General features: G+C 45.0%; 1 protein-coding gene across 3 annotated transcripts in view; it reads left to right on the forward strand.

The window, feature by feature from the left end:
- Positions 1-21,298, forward strand: part of LOC147887797 (receptor-like serine/threonine-protein kinase NCRK) — a 195,636-nt gene that overhangs the window by 133,012 nt on the left and 41,326 nt on the right. For 2 of the 3 annotated variants that reach the window (XM_087393528.1, XM_087393527.1), the window contains exon 7: positions 14,422-14,721. In XM_087393528.1, the coding sequence (XP_087249654.1) occupies positions 14,422-14,721 (300 nt within the window). The remainder of the gene's footprint in view (positions 1-14,421; positions 14,722-21,298) is intronic. The other variant, XM_087393529.1, reaches the window with a different exon arrangement.

Below are 21,298 nucleotides of genomic sequence, written 5' to 3' on the forward strand. Positions count from 1 at the left end.
TTACACCATACTATGGCTTTCGCTAGAATCTTGTAAAAAGTTCCCAATAGAGTCATCCGCCGAACATGGGCACTTGCCCTTGTGAAGGGCAAGTAATGCAGTCTTGAATTCTGCATTGGTGAAAGGTGCATCAAGAGAAACATACATCTCATCCTTCACCAATACAGGATACACTGCCAGATAACCTCTCTGGCATCAACTATGGCATGTGTGCCCGGATCTGTAGTAAAAAGGGATGCAAAAAAATCTGAAGCTACATGCATGACGGCATTAGGATCTGACTGTAACACCGCGTCTGAGTCAACAAGCCACGAGACACTATCTCTACTATGTATGGGTCCATGAGTAGAGAAAAAGTGTTTGTTGACCCTGCCACCCATCTGAATCCAAAAGGATTCCCGTGCATGAAAGGCATACTCTGCTTTGTGATCCAACAATATATGTATATGAGCGCTTGCTATAGCAAGGCGCTCCTGAATCCAAGCATCTATGGGCCTCTTCTACTCTTCCCTCTGAAGGGGTGCTAACTGTTGGCGTATACCAATCTCACGTCTCCTGGAATCAGTGACTATATGATAATAGTCACTAATTCTGGATAAGGCTGTAGCTACCCGAGATGGGCTGACAACTCCACCCTGTATGTGAGAAACCCAAATCTGTAAAATGTCCTCCGTGAGGCTCTCGTCTGCATAAAAGGCATCCGGAATCCTGATAGTGGCAGAGCGTTTTCTCCGATGAGGCTCAAGAATCTGCAACACCACTGGAAAATGATATGAAGTGGTAACCCCAGTAGAAATGCATACAGATCCGCCTCTGTCAAGTGCCCAGTCGTCTACATAAAATCTGTCAATACCTACATGGATGGGCATGTGTACTCTCCTGTTCGACCAAGAGTACAGGAATGACTGTTGCATAACATGAAAGGCATCATCAAGCCAAGTGTCCCTGCCACTGTACTGAAAGAGAAAGGCATCCGAGGTTGCCCTCTCCAAAGAATGTATTCCACCATGTCTGCCTCCCTTTTTGTCTAATGGCAACTCAACCATGTTGAACTCGCCACCAATGATCCAAGAATCTGCAATGGGGCCCCAAGATAGTAATTCCTTCCAAAAGGAGACTCGCTCCCCTCTATTGTTGGGGGCATACAGATTGAGAAGACCAATCTTACGCCCTCCAATTAAAATAATGATCCATTGAGCTCTAGAGGGGAGCTCTAGAGGGGGAGATAATACCATGACCAGTAACCGAGGGTAAAATAGAAGGAGAGACCGAAATGCAAGTACCTCCCCTTGTGCCTATAGCAAGCGACTAGAAGGTATGTCCTGAAAGAAGTTTAAAATCACTCTCTTCTTTTGGCTTTCTATTCATGGTGGGATAGCAGTGAATCATTAGAGATCTAGGTTCGGGGCTGACCCTACTTGCCCTCGTTGCCTTTTTGCTTCGGAGATAGTACATCACTGCCTTTGGGATTGCAGACAGGCGAGAATCATATGGAAGGGGATTGCAAGACTTTTCAGCACTTTTGTTCGCCTCCCCTTTTATATGACCTGGGGATCAGTGGTTTTCTTCGAGAGACACGACTCGTCTTGGGCTCTACACATCCGACGACACCTTGTGGAGTCGTGCTCTTTAGAGGATGTTCCGGGCACTCTCTTGAGGGCTGCTCACTCCTCGGTTGACTCTCCATGGGAGGTTTTAGCTAGCATTGCAGCATGGCACATTTGGAGAGCCAGGTGTACTGAGGCTATGGAGGGTTCTCAGGTTCATCCTTCTCAGATCTTGGCCAGTACTTGGACAGATACGGTACACACTCTGATGACCATATGGGTGACCATGCAGGGATCCTCTCGAGCAGCCTCCTCCAGGAGAGTTACTTTTCTCAGGGATTGGAGAGACTCTCCCTTCCTTGCTGAGACTTCTACACCATTAAGTTGGCATTTTCAGCCTCAGGCGTGCTTTCTTTCTACCTCATTCTTTTGAGGTGTTTTTTATTACATGCTAAGCATGTTCTAAGCATGTTGTATTTTTGCACAGAGCTTGCCCTAGCGAGTTTCTTTCTTACTTAATAGAAGTCTCTTTTTTGCACCAAAAAAAAAAAAGGGAGCTTCCTCCTGATGCTCTCCAACACGAGAGTAAACTGCTGTGTGGAAGAAATATCCAAGCTAACCTGGCAACCCAAATACCTGACTGGCACACCCCTCTGAACCCAAGCGAATCCTATGTCAAGTCCCCAAATTGGAGTGTCCTCATCATTGATCCAAAAGCCATTGGATTTATGCCAAGTTATCTGCGTCCCCGCCGCCAAGCAAAATAAATCCAATGCTGTTCTGAGAGAAGTGAGCGTCTGTGGTGTGGCATCCAAGTAATTTGCTGTGTCATCTGCCAACTCATTGTCAAGTAGCTCCTCTTCCCTTCTAATGGGAAGTCTCAGCCCAAAGATGTCAGCTTGAGATCTAACATAGATACTCATAGCTTCAGCCACGAACAAAAAGGAAGGCATCCCAAGCTGCTCTCTCCAAAGAGTGAAGTCGTCCTTCTCTACCCCCTTTTTTGTCTGACGGTAACTCAACCATGTTAAAGTCACCTTCAATCACCCATGAATCCGCAATGGGGGCCCAAGAGAGCAAATCCTTCTATATAATGACACGTTCCCCTCTAATGTTGGAGGCATACAGGTTAAGGAAACCAACCTTACACCCTCCAATGAGGAGAATAATCCAGTGAGCCCTAGATGGGATAATGACTCCGTGTCCAACAACTAAGGGGAGAACCGACTGTGAAACTGAAATAGAAGTGCCTCCCCTATTGCCCAAGGCAGGTGACCAAAATATATGACCAGAAAGTAACTTGCCTGACTTGGCACAATCTAGAATCCAGTTTGTGCTCCTGAATAAATAAGATATCAATAGAACCCCTAGTAACACCTGGATGAAGCTGATCCCGGATCAGTTGTCTGCGGCGGCAATGTGGGACGCCACCTAGGCCCTATATGTTCTAGCCAACAATCCTCATCGACGGAAGGATGTAGAGTGGAACACCTTACCCGATCTAGTGGGGAAAACAAACCCCTCAACAGGGGAAGACCTCTTGCTCGAGGAGCGAGGAATGGAACCAAGTGGCAAAAAATCAACAGGGGAAAGAACCCTGCCACCTGACGCCCTATATTCATCTATGACAACCACATCATCTGCATCCATGGTCTCATGACGACGACCCACATCATGGGACCACGGAGGCACATGACACTGATGGTACTGAAGGGGCCAATGACCATTGTGAGACCTAGGAGGCTATAGACAAATATGCCAATGACTATTATGAGACCCATGGGATGAATGATAATTGTGACATGGGAAAAGAGAACGACCACCACCACGTGATTGAGGAGTTAGGTGATACCAATGACACTAGAGGATAGGTTATGCACAAGGTGCCTAGATGAGATACTGGCAGCAATAGTGAGGATGAAGGAACTAGAGGGGACAATGACCAAACTAGACCCCCAAGAGGAGTCATACACATTTGAGCCTACAACCAATACGGAGAGGAGTAAAGGAACATGGTGGAAAGAGGGAGAGAGAGAGGGTAGACTAGGGAGAGAGGAAGTGATACTCAAAAGGAGACATAATGAAATGGAAATGAAATGACTAGAGCAATGAACAAAAATGAGAGTACTCACATGTAGACCAAAGAGCTTGTAGCTTGATACTTGATTGATTTGACACTAGACAGGGACAACTCTTATATAAGAGCACACACACACATATGAACACCTATGCATATGGGATAACTCCCAATATGACACGTGGCATCCATAGAACACACTAGACTAGAACACACCAAACTGACTCAACTTGGCTTCATATTCTAACATCTCCCCATGAAGGCAAGGTGAGAGACCACTGGAATGGAACCAAGGACAAAACATGACAGTGATGGTCTAAGGTGAGGGACTATTGGAATGGAACCAAGAACAGAACATGACAATGACGGTCATCAAACTGTGCACCCTATGTAACTCAGAGGCTAAAGTCTGAGCATGTTCAGAGGCTCTGATCCAAGCACTCTCATGGCTTGAGACTCAACATGCTCAGAGGCTCACGTTATAGCATGGCTACATGACCAGCTCATAGGTCTACGAATACACCAACATCCTAGAACTCGGCCAGGCCTGATAACGAGACGTATCAAAGCCAATACATGGCTCCCACAATACATCCCCCTCTAAACCTATCAAAGCCAATACATGGCTCCCACAGTACATCCCCTCCTGGCTCCAAGGGCTAATGAGAGACATGGAGCCACACACCAAAACAGAATAGGAAAATACATCTTTTTAGGAGGACTATCCAAGGCAGAGAACCTTTGACTCAACACACATGATTTATTTGCATTCATTTTGGGGGACAATTTAGGGCAGAGTACCCTTGACTCAAATAAGAAAGTAGTAAAGATATATTTCATTCATTTTATGCATAGCAAGGGCAGAGAACCTATGTGCCCGAAGTAGCTATAGGCACAAAAGTGTGCTCATCCTGCTCGTCGATGATGTGTCGAGGATGCTCATGTTGAGGATGCCTCGGAAGATGCATCAATGAAGACCATGGAAGCAGCCACCAAGGGCAATCACATCATGACTCTCAATGTGCCAATCAAAGAGTCACCGAATGCGCAGAAGAGGCTCAAAAAAATAACCGAAAGTGCTAAAAAAATGAGCGAAAATGTACTAGGAGATGACGAGGTGTGAAAAGAGTATTCCCCATTGTCCGAAGCCTCAAGTCAATGTACCAAAGTGTCAATACAGTCAAAATGACTTGTGGGTAAGTTCGGGAAGCTCAAATCACTGGTGGAGGTCACGGGAGTCCAAATCTGAGCAAAAAATGCCAAAAAGTAGCCTAAAACTGCTCAGAATCGCCTTCTAACAAATTGTACAGAGTCCTGGCATTGTCGCACATCTGCCATTGTCGCACATCTGCCTACAAAGTCCATACGGACAAAAAATCGAAAAAAAAATCCCTCAAAATGGTGTGAGACAAAGTCATTTATGTTTGGACAGTGCCAAATGTCAAAAAGCGTCAAAATCGGACCTCAAAAGGTCAAAAAACAGGCGTTGGACTGCTCCAAAACAAGTTTTTGGCAACCAACTGACAAGGAATGTCCGCCAATGCTGAGGGAGAACCACGAACTAATGCAGGAGTGAGCTGAACTGACAAACGAGGACCAAGAGAGACACCAGAGTACTTGATGGCGAGGAACCATGGCGAGGCTAAGGGAAGGGAGGCTCTACCTTAGAGGAGAGGGGAGCTTCCATTTGCCGGCTTCTCTTATCCTCTAGATAGAGCAAGAGGAAGGGGAAGGTAGGAAGGGAGGCTCTGATACCACATGAAGGAACATGGTGGAAAGAGGGAGAGAGAGAGGGTAGGCTAGGGAGAGAGGAAGTGATACTCAAAAGGAGACATAATGAAATGGAAATGAAATGACTAGAGCAATGAGCAAAAATGAGAGTGCTCACATGTAGACCAAGGAGCTTGTAGCTTGATACTTGATTGATTTGACACTAGACAAGTACAACTCTTATATAAGAGCACACGCACACATATGAACACCTATGCATATGGGATAACTCCCAATATGACACGTGGCATCCATAGAACACACTAGACTAGAACTCATACTAGAACACACTAGAACACACCAAACTGACTCAACTTGGCTTCATATTCTAACAAGGATGATACCGAAGCTCTCGACTTGCTCGAACTTACTTGTCTAATCCATATGTTGCCATGATAGAGGGTCTTTCTGTTAGCATATGAAGCTAAGTTGAGTCAGTTTGGTGTGTTCTAGTGTGTTTTAGTGTGAGTTCTAGTCTAGTGTGTCCTATGGATGCCACTTGTCACATTGGGAGTTATCCCATATGCATAGGTGTTCATATGTGTGTGTGTGCTTTTATATAAGAGCTGTACTTGTCTAGTGTCAAATCAATGAAGTATCAGGGTACAAGCACTTTGGTCTACATGTGAGTACTCTTATTTTGTCATTGCTTAGTCATTTCATTTCTAGTTCATTATGTTTGTCTTTGAGTATCACTTTCTCTTTCCCTAGCCTACCCTTTCTCTCTCCCTTCTCCACCATGTACCTTCATGTGGTATCACAGCCTCCCTTCCTATCTTCCCCTTCTTCTTGCTCTACCTAGAGGATGAGATAAGCCCGCAAATGGAAGCTCCTCTCTCCTCCATGATTGAGCTCCCTTCCACTCCTTAGCCTCACCTTTAGAGCTCACTTGGGGCTCATCTACCTTGCCATCTACCCCTTCTTCAGACCGAAATGCCTTGCCAACAGCCACTTCTTTTGCCTCGCCATCAGCTGCCTTAGTAGCCTTGCCTTCAACTGCTCCAGCTCGCTGCAAACAGGCTGTACAGTCTGTATGGACTGTACAGAACAGTACGGAGTGATCTGTACTGCACCAGGGCCGTACAACAGGCCGTACCAGCCCTTGGGACTGTCTCCAACGCTGCTGCTCCTGCCATCACGCACAACAACTCTGTTCCAGCCCTTTGCCGCTCCAATTGCTCCCTCAGTTCCCACGATTTGCTGTGCTCCATCTGCCCGCCATGAATCTCTCCTAAATCGCGCTGCCTCCTGCTATCCATGCTTCCTGCCCACGCTGCCAAACAGTCTGCCATTTCTACTCCTCATTCCGCTCCATAATTGCACCACATCTGTCCTCATTTGCTGAAATTTCAGCAGCCCACGCTGCCTATTTTCTCTGCCCATTGCTCAGTTCTGCCTCAGCATTCTCTACCGCATCATTTGCAGCTGCCCCTTTGCACTCGAAACCATTTGCAGCTGCCTACGCACCATTGCCCCTGCTCATTGCCTCTCCAAGTGTTGACACCATGGAACCTCGTTCTCCTAGAGAAGTCACTTCATCTTGGGAGAAAGCACTTGCCCGTATCGGTGTGAGGTTGGACAACAAATTGCTCCATCACTTTGACCTCACTACTTCTGCCATGGAGATCAAAGCCAAGTTCAAAAAGCTTCATGCTACATCTACTAGACCTGACGGATGAGCTATATCTATTGTTTTATATGATCTATGTGAAGTGATAGTTAATGGTTAGGAATATTTGGGTACCCTGCCCGGGGATGTTTCCCAAAAATGAATGCAATAAATAATGTGTGTTGAGTCAATAAAGGTCCTCTACCTTGGATAGTCCTCGTGAAATGATGTATTTCTTTTGTATTTATGGTGTGTGGCTCCATGTTCCTAGTTAGTCCCTGGAGTCAAGAGGGGGATGTACTGTGGGAGCCATGTATTGGCATTGATAGGGTCTAGTTATCAGGCCTGGCATATGAGTTCCAAGATGTGAGTGCATTGGTCTTCTCTAGAACTCTGAGTTGTTCGTGCATCCATACAGAGACATGAGCCTCTGAGTCATGTTTGGTACGTAAAGCATGTGAGTGCTCAGTCCAACCTTTGAACCATGCTCAGACTTCAGCCTCTGAGTTGACATGGGAGCCATGTCTAGTTCAAACATTACATAGTTTAGAAGTCCTGTCACTGTCATGTTCTGTTCTTGGTTCCATTCCAATAGCCTCTCACCTTGCTTTCATGGGGGGGTGTTAGAATATGAAGCCAAGTTGAGTCAATTTGGTGTGTTCTAGTGTGAGTTCTAGTCTACCTTGTACTGCTCCTCCAATTCTTCTAGATCCCACAGTCTTTCGGTTGTGCAAGCGTCCAAGTTGTCATCCATCTCCTCCATCACCCTAATAGCTTCCATGTGAAACTTGAATGGTAAATACCTAGTACTAGCCGTGTATGCTTTCAGTATGCAATAGGGAATCTAAGAGTAATACATCCCAATTTTCCACGTGACTGCTACTGAGCCTTTGCTACAGCAAGGCGCCCCTGAATCCAAGCATTTGTAGGCCTCTTCTGCTCCTCCCTTTGGAGGGCAGCCAACTGCTGGCGAATACCTATCTCACGCCTGAGGATCTCATCCCTCCTGATACGAGCAACTAAAATATAAAAATCACTAATATCAGAGAGGGCTGCCGCTAAGTCTGAAGAAGAAATCTACCTCCCTTCTTACAGTAGATCCTGACACTCAAGCCACAGATGATGCTAGAGTGCTTATTTGGTGGCACTTACTAGGGTTGGTGACAGGGGATATGATTGTTTCACTCGATGCACCCTTCGCCAACGTGAGTTCCTACTCTCTCTGCCCTTCACAAGGGCCAGTGTCTTGGTTCAGATGGACTTACCCTCTTATTTTTTATTACTTTTTGGGATTAGATTGGGGATCACATTACCTCAGCCCTGCAGGGTGTATGGGACTCGGGTGAGATGCCAGACTCACTTACGGAGGGCCTCATTCATTTGATTCTAAAAGAGGGTTGCAGGAATTTAGTGTCTCAGTGCAGACCGATTACCTTGCTGGGTACCTTGTATAAAATTTTAGCTAAACCTATCAGCCTTTGTCTACAGCCCTTTCTATTAGATCTTATTCATGATACGCAGACAGGTTTTGTGCATGGTAGGAGCATCTTTGATAACATCTTCTCATTTTGGGAGGCTTCGGATTGGGGGCCATGCATAATGGCCACAGGCTGGCCATTCTACTCTTGAACTTTGAGAAAGCTTATGACAGGGTAGATTGGGGCATTTTGGAGGGCACACTTACTCATTTTGGCTTCTCAGATACATGGATTAGAGGGGTGTCAGCCCTCTACAGATCAGCCCACAACCAGGTTGTTATTGGTGGAGTTAGGGGGGACAGGTTTCAGATTACCAGATCAGTCCGTTAGGGATGCCCCTTAGCCCCCTTTTTAATACTTTTTGTGGCTGAGGCTATGAGCTATTACATTAGAGCTCAAGCTGGGATTGTAGGGCTCAGGCTTCCTTTGAGGCAGGAGGATGAGCTCTTCGACAGTGAGTTGGCAGATGATACAGCTATTTTTTTGGATGCCACTCCACAGACAATGATTTTTTTTTTTTTCACAAAAAGGAGACTTCTATGAAGTAAGAAAGAAACTCGCTAGAGCAAGCTCTGAGCAGAAATACATCATGCTAAGCATGTAATAAAAACACCTCAAAAGAATGAGGTAGAAAGAAACCAAGACTGAGGCTGAAAATGCCAACTCAACCCTGTAGAAGTCTCAGTAAGGAAGGGAGAGTCTCTCCAATCCCTGAGAAAAGTAACTCTCCTGGAGGAGGCTGCTCGAGAGGATCCCTGCATGGTCGCCCATATGGCCATCAGACAATGAATTCATTCAGGACGGCATTGGATTTGTTTTGCATTGCGGCAGGTGCACACATAAATTGGAACAAATCCAATGGTTTTTGGATCAGTGTGATGAGGACACTCTAGTCTGGGGGATGGACATAGGGCTCACTTGGATTCAGAGGGGAGTCTCCGTCAAGTATCTGGGATGCCAGGTTGGGGTGGGCATCTCTCCGGCACAGCAGTTCGCTCCCGTGTTGGAGAGTATGTGGAGGAAACTCATCTTTTGGAGTTCAGCCAGACTTGACGTTGCATCCAGAGTTGTGGTTGTGAACCAGGTCTTATTGGCCACTGCCTTGTTTGTTTGCTCATGTTGGTGCAGATCTAGAGGTTGTATTGCTCAACTTATGAGACCTATCAGGAACTTCCTATGGAGCGGTTTAGATGGCACCTCAGGTGTTGTAGCTAGGGTGGCTTGGGAGACCCTCATTCTCCCCACAGGAGAAGGAGGATTCAATATTATTGATCCGAACTTGCAGTGTATGGCCTTACTCTGCAAGTTTGTAGTACGTGGATTAATGCCTGGACAAGAGCCCTGGAAGGATTTTTTCTCACGCAGCATTTAATCTTGTGCCCCTTCTCATGGGGGAGATTGGTTGGACAGCAACAGATGGATCTTTACTTCAGCCCATCTCAAATCTCCTCATGGCTGCTATTCTGAAAGCTTGGGGCTGCTTCAGAAACACACTTTGCAGGGTTTCACCCAACTCTCATGAAGAAATTCACAGACAGCCAGCCATGTGGAATGACTTGATTTTGGATGATCATGGCAGGACACTTGAAGTGTCACATTATATGCATTGGTCTAGATGGGAGAGGGGACCTGCCTCTACGGTAGGCGCTTGGCAGGCCTTTATGAGACTTCCAGAGAATCGGAGACTTTTAGCAGTTGGCCACCTCAGAGGGAGTGCACTCAGCATACTGCAGATACAGGCAGCCATTCCGCCAGAGTGGATTGATACAGATGACATGCCGCTTATAGAGTCCACTTGGTGGGGAGCATTTTAAGGGACGGCGTTCTGTTACAGATCATTGCATTGCAGGATCCACATGAGGATACCCTTGTCTTTGATGTTCAGTTGGGAGGCAGACTTATCAGATCTTCCTTTGATATTCTTTTGGAGGTTGCATTTCAGCCTGTCAGGATTGCAAGATTCATGGAGTGGGATAGGGACTCAGTGTGGTATCTTGACCCTGGTCCTATTCTCCTTGCGCTGGGTTCTTGGAGACTCTGGCTGTATGGTGGTTCCCCTATTAGGTTCTTGCAGTGGGACCCAGGGGAGTGGGAATGGATTGATGAGGGGCACCGAGAGAAGAGCTTCCCCTTCTTTCACTACATAGTTAGAAATGCCTAGAGATTTCAGCGCAGTAGTAGAGGTTGGAGGCCCTCCAGAGTGCCACATTGGGATAGTTTTCAGATTTCCGCAGTTGTGCGGAATATTTTTTGGCGTAGACTCTGGAAATCCCTTAGGAATAGAAAGATCACTCTTTTCTTTTGGCTTTCTATTCATGAAGGGATTGCAGTGAACTTGTGGAGATCTAAGTTCAGGGCTGACCCTACTTGTCCTCATTATCACAGGGTAGTTGGGTCAGTACAGCATTGCCTTTGGGAGTGTAGACAGGCGAGGACAATCTAGAAAGGTGTTGCTAGGATTTTCAGCATCTTTCATACATCATCTTTCCATATGATTTGGGGTTCAGTGGCTTGGTTATCTGTTTTACTGGCCCACAAGTGTTTTTCGAGAGACATGATCCAGATCCAGCTTTCATTGTATGGCGACACTCAGTGGAGTCATGTTCCCTCCAGGATGTTCCCTTCACTCCTTTCAAAGTTGCTGATCATGCCTCAGTAGACACATCTTGGGAGATTTTGGCTAGCATCGCAGCTTGGCATATTTGGAGAGCCAGGTGTACAGAGGCGATGGAGGATATACAGGTTCACCCTTCCCAAGCTATGGCCAGTATTTGGACCGACACAGTACATACTTTGATGGCCATATAGGCGAGCATGCAGGGATCCTCCAAAGCAGCCACTGCCAAGAGAGTTACTTTTTTTAGAGTTTGGAGAAGATCTCCTTTCTTCTCTGAGTCTCCCTCAGGGTTGAGGTGGTATTTTTAGCCTCCACCTTGGTTTTTTGTTAGCTCCTTTTGAGCTGTTTTTTCCTCATGCATAGCATGATGTACTCCTGCATTTGAGCTTGCGCTTGTGGTTTTCATTCATACTTAATGAAGTAATTTTCTTGGAAAAAAAAAGAAAAATATTTGTGGGATCTAGAAGATTTGGAGGAGCAGTACAAGGAGGTAGTCTTTGCTCAACGAGTGTCACGAAATAGGCATGGAATGACAAGAACATCTGACATCGTGAGTTTAAGGTGGGTGATTTGGTAGTATTATACTCAAGCAAGTTCTTGAAACACAAGCCCCAAGTTTGTTAATGTCTAGGCCCTTATTTAGCATGAAGCTCATTCTAAAGGGGGAGTTTACTTGAAAACAGTGGAAGGAAATATATTGGGGCACACGTTAATGGATTGAGGTGAAGCAATATCATTCTTCATTGTGTACATACTATTGTTTTTTTTCTTTTTCAAGAAAGAGACTTCTATTAAGTAAGAAAAAAAACCCGCGAGAGCAAGCTCAAAGCGGAATACATCATGAAATCATGAGGATAAATAAAACCCCCTCAGAGTGAGGTGGGAAACAACCAGGGCTGAGGCTGAAAGTGCCACCTCAACCCTGTAGTAGTCTCAGAGAAGAAAGGAGAATCCTTCCTCCCTGAAGAAAGAAGCCCTCCTAGCTGAGGCTGCACGAGAGTCTCCCTGCATACTCGTCCATACAGCCATCAAAGTATGTACGGTGTCTATCCAGATACTAGCCAATGTGTGCGAGGGATGAACCTGAGTACCCTCCAAAGCCTCTGTGCATCTGGCTCTCCAGATATGCCAGGATGCTATGCTCGCTAGAATCTCCCAAGAAGTATCCACAGAGGCATGTACAGCTGTAAAAGGAAGGTGTGGTACCACATCCAACGAACAAGACTCAATCTGATGACGTCGAACCAAAATGGCCCGAGAGGAGTCAAATCTCTCATAGAATACCTGAGGCCCTGTAAGAGAAAGCCAAGCCATTGAGCCCCATGTCATAAAGAGTGGGGAGTGGGCAAAGTGACTGAAAATCCTGGCTACCCCCATCCAAATCATCCTCCCTTGTCTGCAATCCCATAGGCAATGCTGAATAGTCTCCGAAGCAGAGAGGCAACGAGGGCAAGTAGGGTCGGCTCTGAACCTGGATCTCCAAAGGTTCACTGCAATCCCACCATGGATAGAGAGCCAAAAGAAGATAGTGATCTTCCTATTCCTGTGGGATTTCCAGAGTCTCCTTCAGAAGAACCTCTGCAGATCCGCAGTGATATCAAATGTCTCCCAATGAGGAACTCTGGAAGGTCTCCAACTACTGAGCTGAAATCTCTCGGAATTACTGACCGTGTAACAAAAGAAGGGGATGCTCTTCTCTCGATGCCCTGCGTCAATCCACTCCCACTCTCCGGGGTCCCATTGCAAATACCTGATGGGAACTCCCCCATAGAGCCAAAGCCTCCAAGACCCGGTGGAGAGTAGGCGAGGGTCTGGGTTTGGGAACCACTCTGAATCTGATCCGTGCACCAAAAGACCTACAACCCTGATAGGCTGAAAAGCAGACTCAAGCAAGATGTCCTCTGTAGACCTGAGCAATTTACCACCATCCTGCACACTAAAAACTAAAGCATCCTCCTGTGCATCTTGAAAGGCCAAAACCTGAAGCGGAACACCGTCTCTCGTAAAAGTACCTGCCCAAGTGGAGCAAGTGAGTGGCATATCATCTGTGTCTACCCAAACCTCTGGAAGGGTTGCCTCAATCTGCAAGATCCTCCCTGCACTCCCTCTGAGATGTCCTGTCAACCTTGATTTGGTCTCTTCTGGAAGCTTTGCGGAAAGCTTTCCAAGACCCCATCTGAAGGCCGTTTTTCTCTTCCCTCTGCAATGCTGCCAACTGCTGGCGAACACCAATCTCACGTCTGAGAATATCTCGTCTCCTGGTACAAGCAACTGAGAGGTAGAAGTCATTAATACCAGAAAGGGTAGCAGCTACATGTGATGGATATGGCTGCCCACCCTGGACATGAGAAACCCATATCTGCAGGGCTGCCTCTGTAAGGTCCTCCTCTGTGTACAAGGCATCTGGAATCCTGATGCTGGTAGACCGGCCTCTCAAGTGAGGCTTTGAGAAACATACTATTGTTTTGACTTGAGCAAATTCTCAATTTGCACTTTATTTCCCTTTCCAAAATTTTTGTGTGCGCAAACAATAGGACCAATAACATGTAGATATTTGGAGATCTCATTAGAAAAGATTACTAATGAACTAAAGAACTCAAAGACACTCTACCTTCTAGTACATGTGATCACCTACATTTGGCCCTCAAGCTCCACAATATGCAATGAGTTACATGGCGTTAAGCACATTGAGTCAAGAGAATACAGGTACATTTGGTCAAATGATTCAAGTAAATGCATCCGGAAGTGTTGGTCATACTCACTAAATGACTTCAATGGTCATAATGACTTCAAGACCATCTGGTACTCATTATGATTGGATGATTGTGGTTAAAATAATCTTCTACTCAAGTATAGTGTGTCCTTAGTCATGTTAAATCTGGAAATTATGGGTGTACATGAGTGAACAAATGACCAAGCTTTGAATGGTTAAGAGATGACCTGCAAATGGACTAGGGATGAACAACCTTCAAAGGGTTCAGGATTGACCAAGGTGCCGAACTTGATGTGGTCACCAAGATGAGCAAGGTACTTAGTTGATGTGGTATATAAAATGGCCAAAGTACCAGACGATGTCGTCATCAGGATGACCAGACTTCCATATTTATCCAAACAGCACAATTGATACTAAATGAATGAAAAGATGCTAGATAGTAAGTCTGGTATCTTGGGCTGCTTTTCAGGATGTTTTGCTTTAAATGAAATGCTTATACATGACATGGTCAAATGATTATCTGGAAGATATTAATTATATTCCAAATATTTTAAATGTCTTCTATTCTGCTTCATTTGTCAATTAAACTAATCTACATTGTCATTTACAGGTTGAGCTTCTCTCAAGGCTTCATCATTTTCATTTGATCTCGCTGATTGGATATTGCATCGAAAATCATGGTAAAGCTATTGAAAGACTGCTAGTGTATGAATTCATGGCCAATGGCAATCTCCGAGAACATTTGAATAAAGCTATAGGAAAGAACTGTTTGAATTGGACAACACGTTTAAAAATTGCTCTAGGGGCAGCCAGAGGACTTGAGTATCTTCATGAAGCAGCCAACCCTAGGATTCTTCACAGAGACTTCAAATCAAGTAATGTGCTTCTAGATGAAGCATGGAGAGCGAAGGTCAGGTTTCTAAGTTTCCTTCTATTAGGACCAATAGTATTCCAGACATAGGCAGGAACGTATGGTTTTCTTTTTGCACGCTTTTCTATGACACTTTTACAGGATTTATCCTAGATTTTTATTTTTGGTCATACTTGATGAAGTTCAATTTCTTGCCCAAAAAAAACAAGGATACAGGAAGAAACATATGAAGTGATAAGTGCTGGGAAAGCTAGCATTGTTACTTTAGGATGCTGTTTAAACATATGAGTGAGCAGGTGCTAATGATGAGGTATTTTATATTTCATAGAGTCCAAACAGGAGGAGGATTCGGCAAGCAGTTCAAAATGACTAAAGTATATCATATACTACATCTATGAGAACATGAGATAACTCACATGTGCTTGTAAAGTGTTTCATCCTATTAAGAATGTCAAGAATGACCAAGTTAATTCATGACTTTGAAGAAGACAGTACCATGAATAATTTAGCAGTTTGACCGAGAATTAGTAGGAGTACTAGGGCAAGATTGTGTGTCATAGTATCAAATTTAGTGCTGCAAGCTGTGATGAGTTTAGATTAATAAAGGTTCATACGAGATGTTTGTCAGAGGCAATGACTTGATGCAACACCCAAGTAGGTCTAATGCAGCCTAATACATATTGACATGCTTTCTTGAATCCAAGGGTAACTCCTAACTCACAATGGTAATCTTCGAGATAAAATCCCGTAAGAGAGTCATTTAAGTTAGAGTGGATCTCTGTGAAGCAAAGTTGATTTGCACTACCAATTCTACTCAAGGCATAGATCATTTTTTATGATGGATCTCGAAATTCTTACAAAGCTCAGATGGTTAGTCATCTCAAAGGGAGTGCAGGTAGATCTCAGCAAATTGACGCAGCCTTGCCACTAGATTGAGATAGATGACATGCCTATTCCTTGCTCCACTTGGATGGCAGCATTCTTGAGTATGGGCATTCCACTTCAGGTTATTGCAATTCGAGATGTACATGAGGATGCCCTAGTTTTGATGTGCATTCAGGAGGCAGGCTGTCTAGATCTTCAGATCACATCTTGCTAAAGAGAGCATTTCTAAAGAAAAAGTGATATATTCCATTCAAAACGAATCATACAACAGGTGGGAGAGAAAGTACTCTATCCCTAGCCTCAACAATGTGGCAAAAAAGCCATGATGGTGGTCTAAAATGCCACGACATCCCAAAAGGGGTCAAATGAAAAAATAATGAGCAGTCCCATGTCCTCATGAAGGATAACAGTCTCCCACGAGCTGCCAAAGAGGTGCCTGTACACCGCTCCCATTGACTCCTGAGAGTGAAGATAGTCTCCGCCCAAATGGAAGCGAGAGCGTCAGCCTCCGTGCATAAATGGCCCCTAAGGACAAAAGAACATTGCGAACACCATATCCGCCATAGGGTAATGCTGGAAATCACCTCCCAGGCTGACCCTGCAGGTGAAGTAGGCATGGAATCCTGAGCTGGTACAGGTACCAAAAGTAAATCCTGCGGCTCCATGATGCTGACCTCTGTGGGACCCCGTCTCTGGCGACGCTGCATGAAGAAACCGTGATCTCCTGGCTCCACTCAAAGAGCAAATGCTCGAGATCCTCTCCCCCAAAGGGCAGCGCCCCATGTGATCAGAAAGGACTCGGATGTAACATATGAGAACAACTTGAAGATACCTGTCCATACCACTGTAGAGCTGGGGCAGCTCCATAAACAATGCTTACTAGATTCCTCTGCAAGTTGACAACGCATACACAAGGAGGGTCTACCCATCTGCTGAAGCCAAGTACCCACAGGTATACCCCTATGTATAGTGAGACAAAGAAAGTAGGAGACTTTCCTGGCTCTACTGATGCCCCAAAAGTGAGTCCAATAGCTCAGCCAGAGCTCTGCAGTAAGTCCCTATGCATGCCAATGCTATGAGGCAGATGGTAGGTGATGAGAGTCTCTCTGCTGAAGCCTGTAACCTGCCCTCGTCGAGTAATAGAAAAAGGAAAGAGAACGAACGCCTGCCACCGGAGCAGGCCACGCCCACTCACCTGGTGGGTCCCAATCGAGCTCCGCAAGAGGTCGACCCTGAAAAATCCAAAGTCTCCATCTAGGATCCTCTGCAATGGTCAACTTGGAAGGATTTGTGGCCCATTCCTTACCCAGGCAACCAATGACCCTGACTCTCTACCAAAGGAGCTCCTGTCGATCCAGGGGCTGAGTGGGATACAATCTGTGAGAGGAGTCCATCTCAAAATAAGTAAACGGTGCCGGTCCTAAACGAACTCCTAAAGAGAGCATTTCAGCGAGCATTTCAGCCGGTCAAGATTGTAGGCTATGTGGAGATTGCTTCTGACTTTCAATGGTACCTGGATCCTGACCCTCTTCTCATTTCTATGGGATCTTGGAGACTATGGCTTTATGGAGCTGGGGGTTTCAGCTCAGTTGTAGAGATTTGAGGCCATGTCAGAGGATCTAGCAAAATAGTGTTGTTAAATGTTTTGGCCCACATGTCATTGTTTGCAATTGTAGCCATCTCATCTATTTGGTGCCCGAAGTTTTGCCAAGCCTTGGCGTCCTGGTTTCCCAAGCTTACATAGAAGTTGAATTTTTCTCTAATCTTAGAAATTTGGTTCGCAACTCTACAGTGAGCATCTTATTAGGTTTCTTCTTCTTTCTTTAGAGCTTCTTTTGAACTACAGTAAGGAGTATAAAGCATGAGCTATTCTCTGTAGTCAGGGTCTCATTATTGGTCATAATGTGTAAATCTAAATATTTGTGGCCCTAACTTCTCCCCATTGCCAAGTTGCTGGCCCTAACTTCTCCCCATTGCCAAGTTGCTGTGGAGACTATTCAGCATTGTTTATGGGATTGTAGACGATAGACATGGGTTATATGGAAAGGGATTGCCAGAATTTTCAGTTTTTTTGCACCTTTCCACTTCTTCATCAATTGGGGCTCAGTTGCTTCACCTTCCCTTTTAGGACCTTAGGTCTTCTTTGAGAGACATGACTCATCATGGGCTATAGCTATTAGAGGACACTTGATTGAGCCATGCTCTCTGGATGATGTTCCTACCCTTCAAGTCTGTGCAACCTTGGTGGACTCTTCTTGGGAGATACTAGCGAGCATATTAGTGGGCATATATGAAGAGCCAAGTGAATAGCCATTGGATGGATCCCAGGTTCACCCCTCTCACACTATTGCCATTATATGGACAGACACTATACATACACTAATGGCCATGTGCACAGGGTTGAGATGGCATTTTCAGCCCCAACCTTGGTTATTTTGTATCTCTTCTTGAGGAGTTTCTTTCTCATGCACAGCATGATGTATAACCACCTTGAGCTTGCTCTTGAGGGTTTTATTCGTACTTAATGGAAGTCTTTTTTGCAAAAAAAAATAATTATATAAGCTCTGATCACCAGGCCTTTTGTCCCTTAGGTCAAAAGTATTGCCAAAATAGTTCAAAAAAGTTATCTACATAGACCACAAAAGTAGATCTATACAGATTATGTCTCCACTTTTTCAACATGTGAATAATATCATATAGCTCTTTTAATGCGTTGGTGGCTACTTATACCATGGCACTGTCAAAAGCTACCAGCCTACCATCCTTGAAAAATGTTACCCCAAACAACATCGTGATTGACACCCATTCAATCACAAATGGTTTACTAGGATTCATCATTTGCAACAGAGAAGCTGATGATACCTTGTGTTTCAATTGCTTGGAACACGCATCAAGTCTCTCAATCTACACAATGGGCCAGTATTTATTGTACTTTTCTTTTTGCACTCCTTTAGACAAGTCCGATAGGGGTGATGCTCTATAAGCATAATTCTAGATGAAGGTCTGGTAGTTGTACTCAAAATAGGCCACTCGCATACATTCCTGATTTTTTCATAGTCAGCGTGGACACCAAACGATGCGTCTGAAGTATGTGAGTTTCCATTTTTAGAATTCACATTTACACCCTTTTGCAAAGAACTTTTTCGAGGAATGGACAGCACTAGCCACAAATGGCATTCATGCTCTAAAAGAGCGTTACTAGAAATCAAGATGACATCTAGCAAGACCACAACAAAATTACATAGATATAGATAAAACAGATCATGCATCATCAGTTGGAAAGTTGAGTGATTCAAAATGGAAGCACTAACAACTCATAATGGATGGATCACACACAAAACGCCGTCTTATTGACATATTTTTCAAGTATGCTTATCTTTTTTTTTTTCAAGAAAATTACTTCATTAAGTATGAATGAAAACCACAAGCACAAGCTCAAATGCGGGAGTACATCATGCTATGCATGAGGAAAAAAACAGCTCAAAAGGAGCTAATAAAAAACCAAGGCGGAGGCTGAAAATGCCACCTCAATCCTGAGGGAGACTCAGAGAAGAAAGAAGATCTTCTCCAAGCTCTAAAAAAAGTAACTCTCCTAGCAGTGGCTGCTCTGGAGGATCCCTGCATATCACATCCCAAAAACTATCAGCTCAGTCAAGACCACAAATTTGACGAATACAAAATAACAGGGGATGGCACAATGAATAACCGCCCAGCCATTTCTTTGGTTCAGCAAGCTCGTCAAAAAATCTCACACGTGAGAAGTACCTGCATGCTGAATACCAAAGCCCACAATTCCCTAGATGGATCTAGTATGCCACATGTCTACATTTGAGGGCATCTCCTCAATGCATCATTTACCCCTCTCTTGGGATATCATTGAAATCTTTTGCCCCTTGGCACATTTAATGCATCTAGACCCCTTAGCCTTAGATCCACCTAGTCTTGTGCCATGTCTCCCTCACCAAGGACCTTGACTTCGATTCCTTTTTTAATTATTTAACGTGAAGCCCAAACAAATATAATACAAACATTGATCCTTTAAAGGAAAATGTCGACTGACCCTTCCGAGGTCATGTTGCCTCAACTTGAGCGTAACAGTGCATGCTCGCCTATATGGCCATCAAAGTGTGTACTATATTGGTCCAAATACTGGCCATAGCCTAGGAAGGGTGAACCTGTATACCCTCCATCGCCTTTGTACACCTGGCTCTCCAAATATGCCAAGCTGCAATGCTAGCCAGAATCTCCCAAGACATGTCTACTGAGGCATGAGCAGCTCTGAAAGGAGTGAAGGGAACATCCTCGAGGGAACAAGACTCCACTGAGAGTCGCCGTACAATGAGAGCTGGATTTGGATCATATCCCTCAAAAAACACCTGAGGGCCAGTAAGAGAGAACCAAGCTATTGAACCTAGGTCATATAGAAAGGTGATGTATGAAAGATACTGAAAATTCTAGCAACATATTTCTAGATCGTCCGCGCCTGTCTGCACTCCCAAAGGCAATGTTGTACTGACTCAATTGCAATACTGGCAACGAGGACATGTAGGATTAGCCCCGGAACCTGGATCTCCACAGGTTTACTGCAATCCCTTCATGAATAGAAAGCCAAAAGAAAAGAGTGATCTTTCTAAAACTGAGGGATTTTCAGAGCCTACGCCAAAAGTTTTTCCACATAACTGCGGAAATCTGAAAACTATCCCAATGAGGGGCTCTGGAGGGCCTCTAAGTTCTACTGCTGAGCTGAAATCTCCGGGCATTTTAGACTGTATAGCGAAAGAAGGGAAAGCTCTTCTCTCGGTGCCCCTCATCAATCCATTCCCACTCCCTTGGGTCCCATTGCAAGATCCTAATAGGGGAACCACCATATAACCATAGTCTCCAAGACCTCAGCGCAAGGAGAAGAGGATCGGGGCCAAGATACCACTGTGAGTCCTTGCCCCACTCCATGAAACCTGCAATCCTGACAAGCTGACAGGCAACTTCCAAAAGAATATCATCAGAAGATCTGGTAAGTCTGCCTCCCGATTGGACATCAAAGACTACAGTATCCTCATGTGCCCCTTGCAGGGCAATAATCTGTAACCGAATGCCCGTCCCTGAGAACAGTCGCCACCAAGTGGACTTTGTGAGTGGCATGTCATCTGTGTCAATCCACTCTGGTGGAATGGTTGCCTCTATCCAGTGTATCCTGACTGCACTCCCTCTGATGTGGCCAACTGCTAAAAGTCTTTGATCCTCTGGAAGTCTCCTAATGGCCTGTGAGGCGCCTATTGTAGAAGCAGGTCCCCTCTCCCATCTAGACCGCTGCTTATAGTGTGGCACTCCAGGTGGCCTGCCATGGTCATCCAAAATCGAGTCATCCTACATGAGTGGCTGCCTATGAATTTTTTCACGAGAGGTAGGTGGAACTCTGCGAAGAGTGTTTCTGAAACTGCCCCAAGCTTTCAGAATAGCAGCTGTGAGAGGGGAAGGGGGAGATTTCAGATGGGCTGATTTAAAGATCCATCTGATGCTGTCCATCCAAACAATGTCCCCCATCAGATGGAGTACAAGAATGAATGTTGCATGAGAAAAAATATTTCTAGGGCTCCTGTCTGGGCATCAATCCACGTACTACAAACTTGCAGAGCAAGGCCATACAATGCAAGTTCAGGTCAATAATATTGAGCCTCCTTCTCCTGTGGGGAGAATGAGGGTCTCCCAAGCCACCCTGGCTACAACATCTGAG

This window comes from Dipteris shenzhenensis, chromosome 22, assembly GCF_047967505.1.
Source record: "Dipteris shenzhenensis isolate YYH24624 ecotype China chromosome 22, Dip_SZ_1.0, whole genome shotgun sequence".
Taxonomy (NCBI): Eukaryota; Viridiplantae; Streptophyta; class Polypodiopsida; order Gleicheniales; family Dipteridaceae; genus Dipteris; species Dipteris shenzhenensis.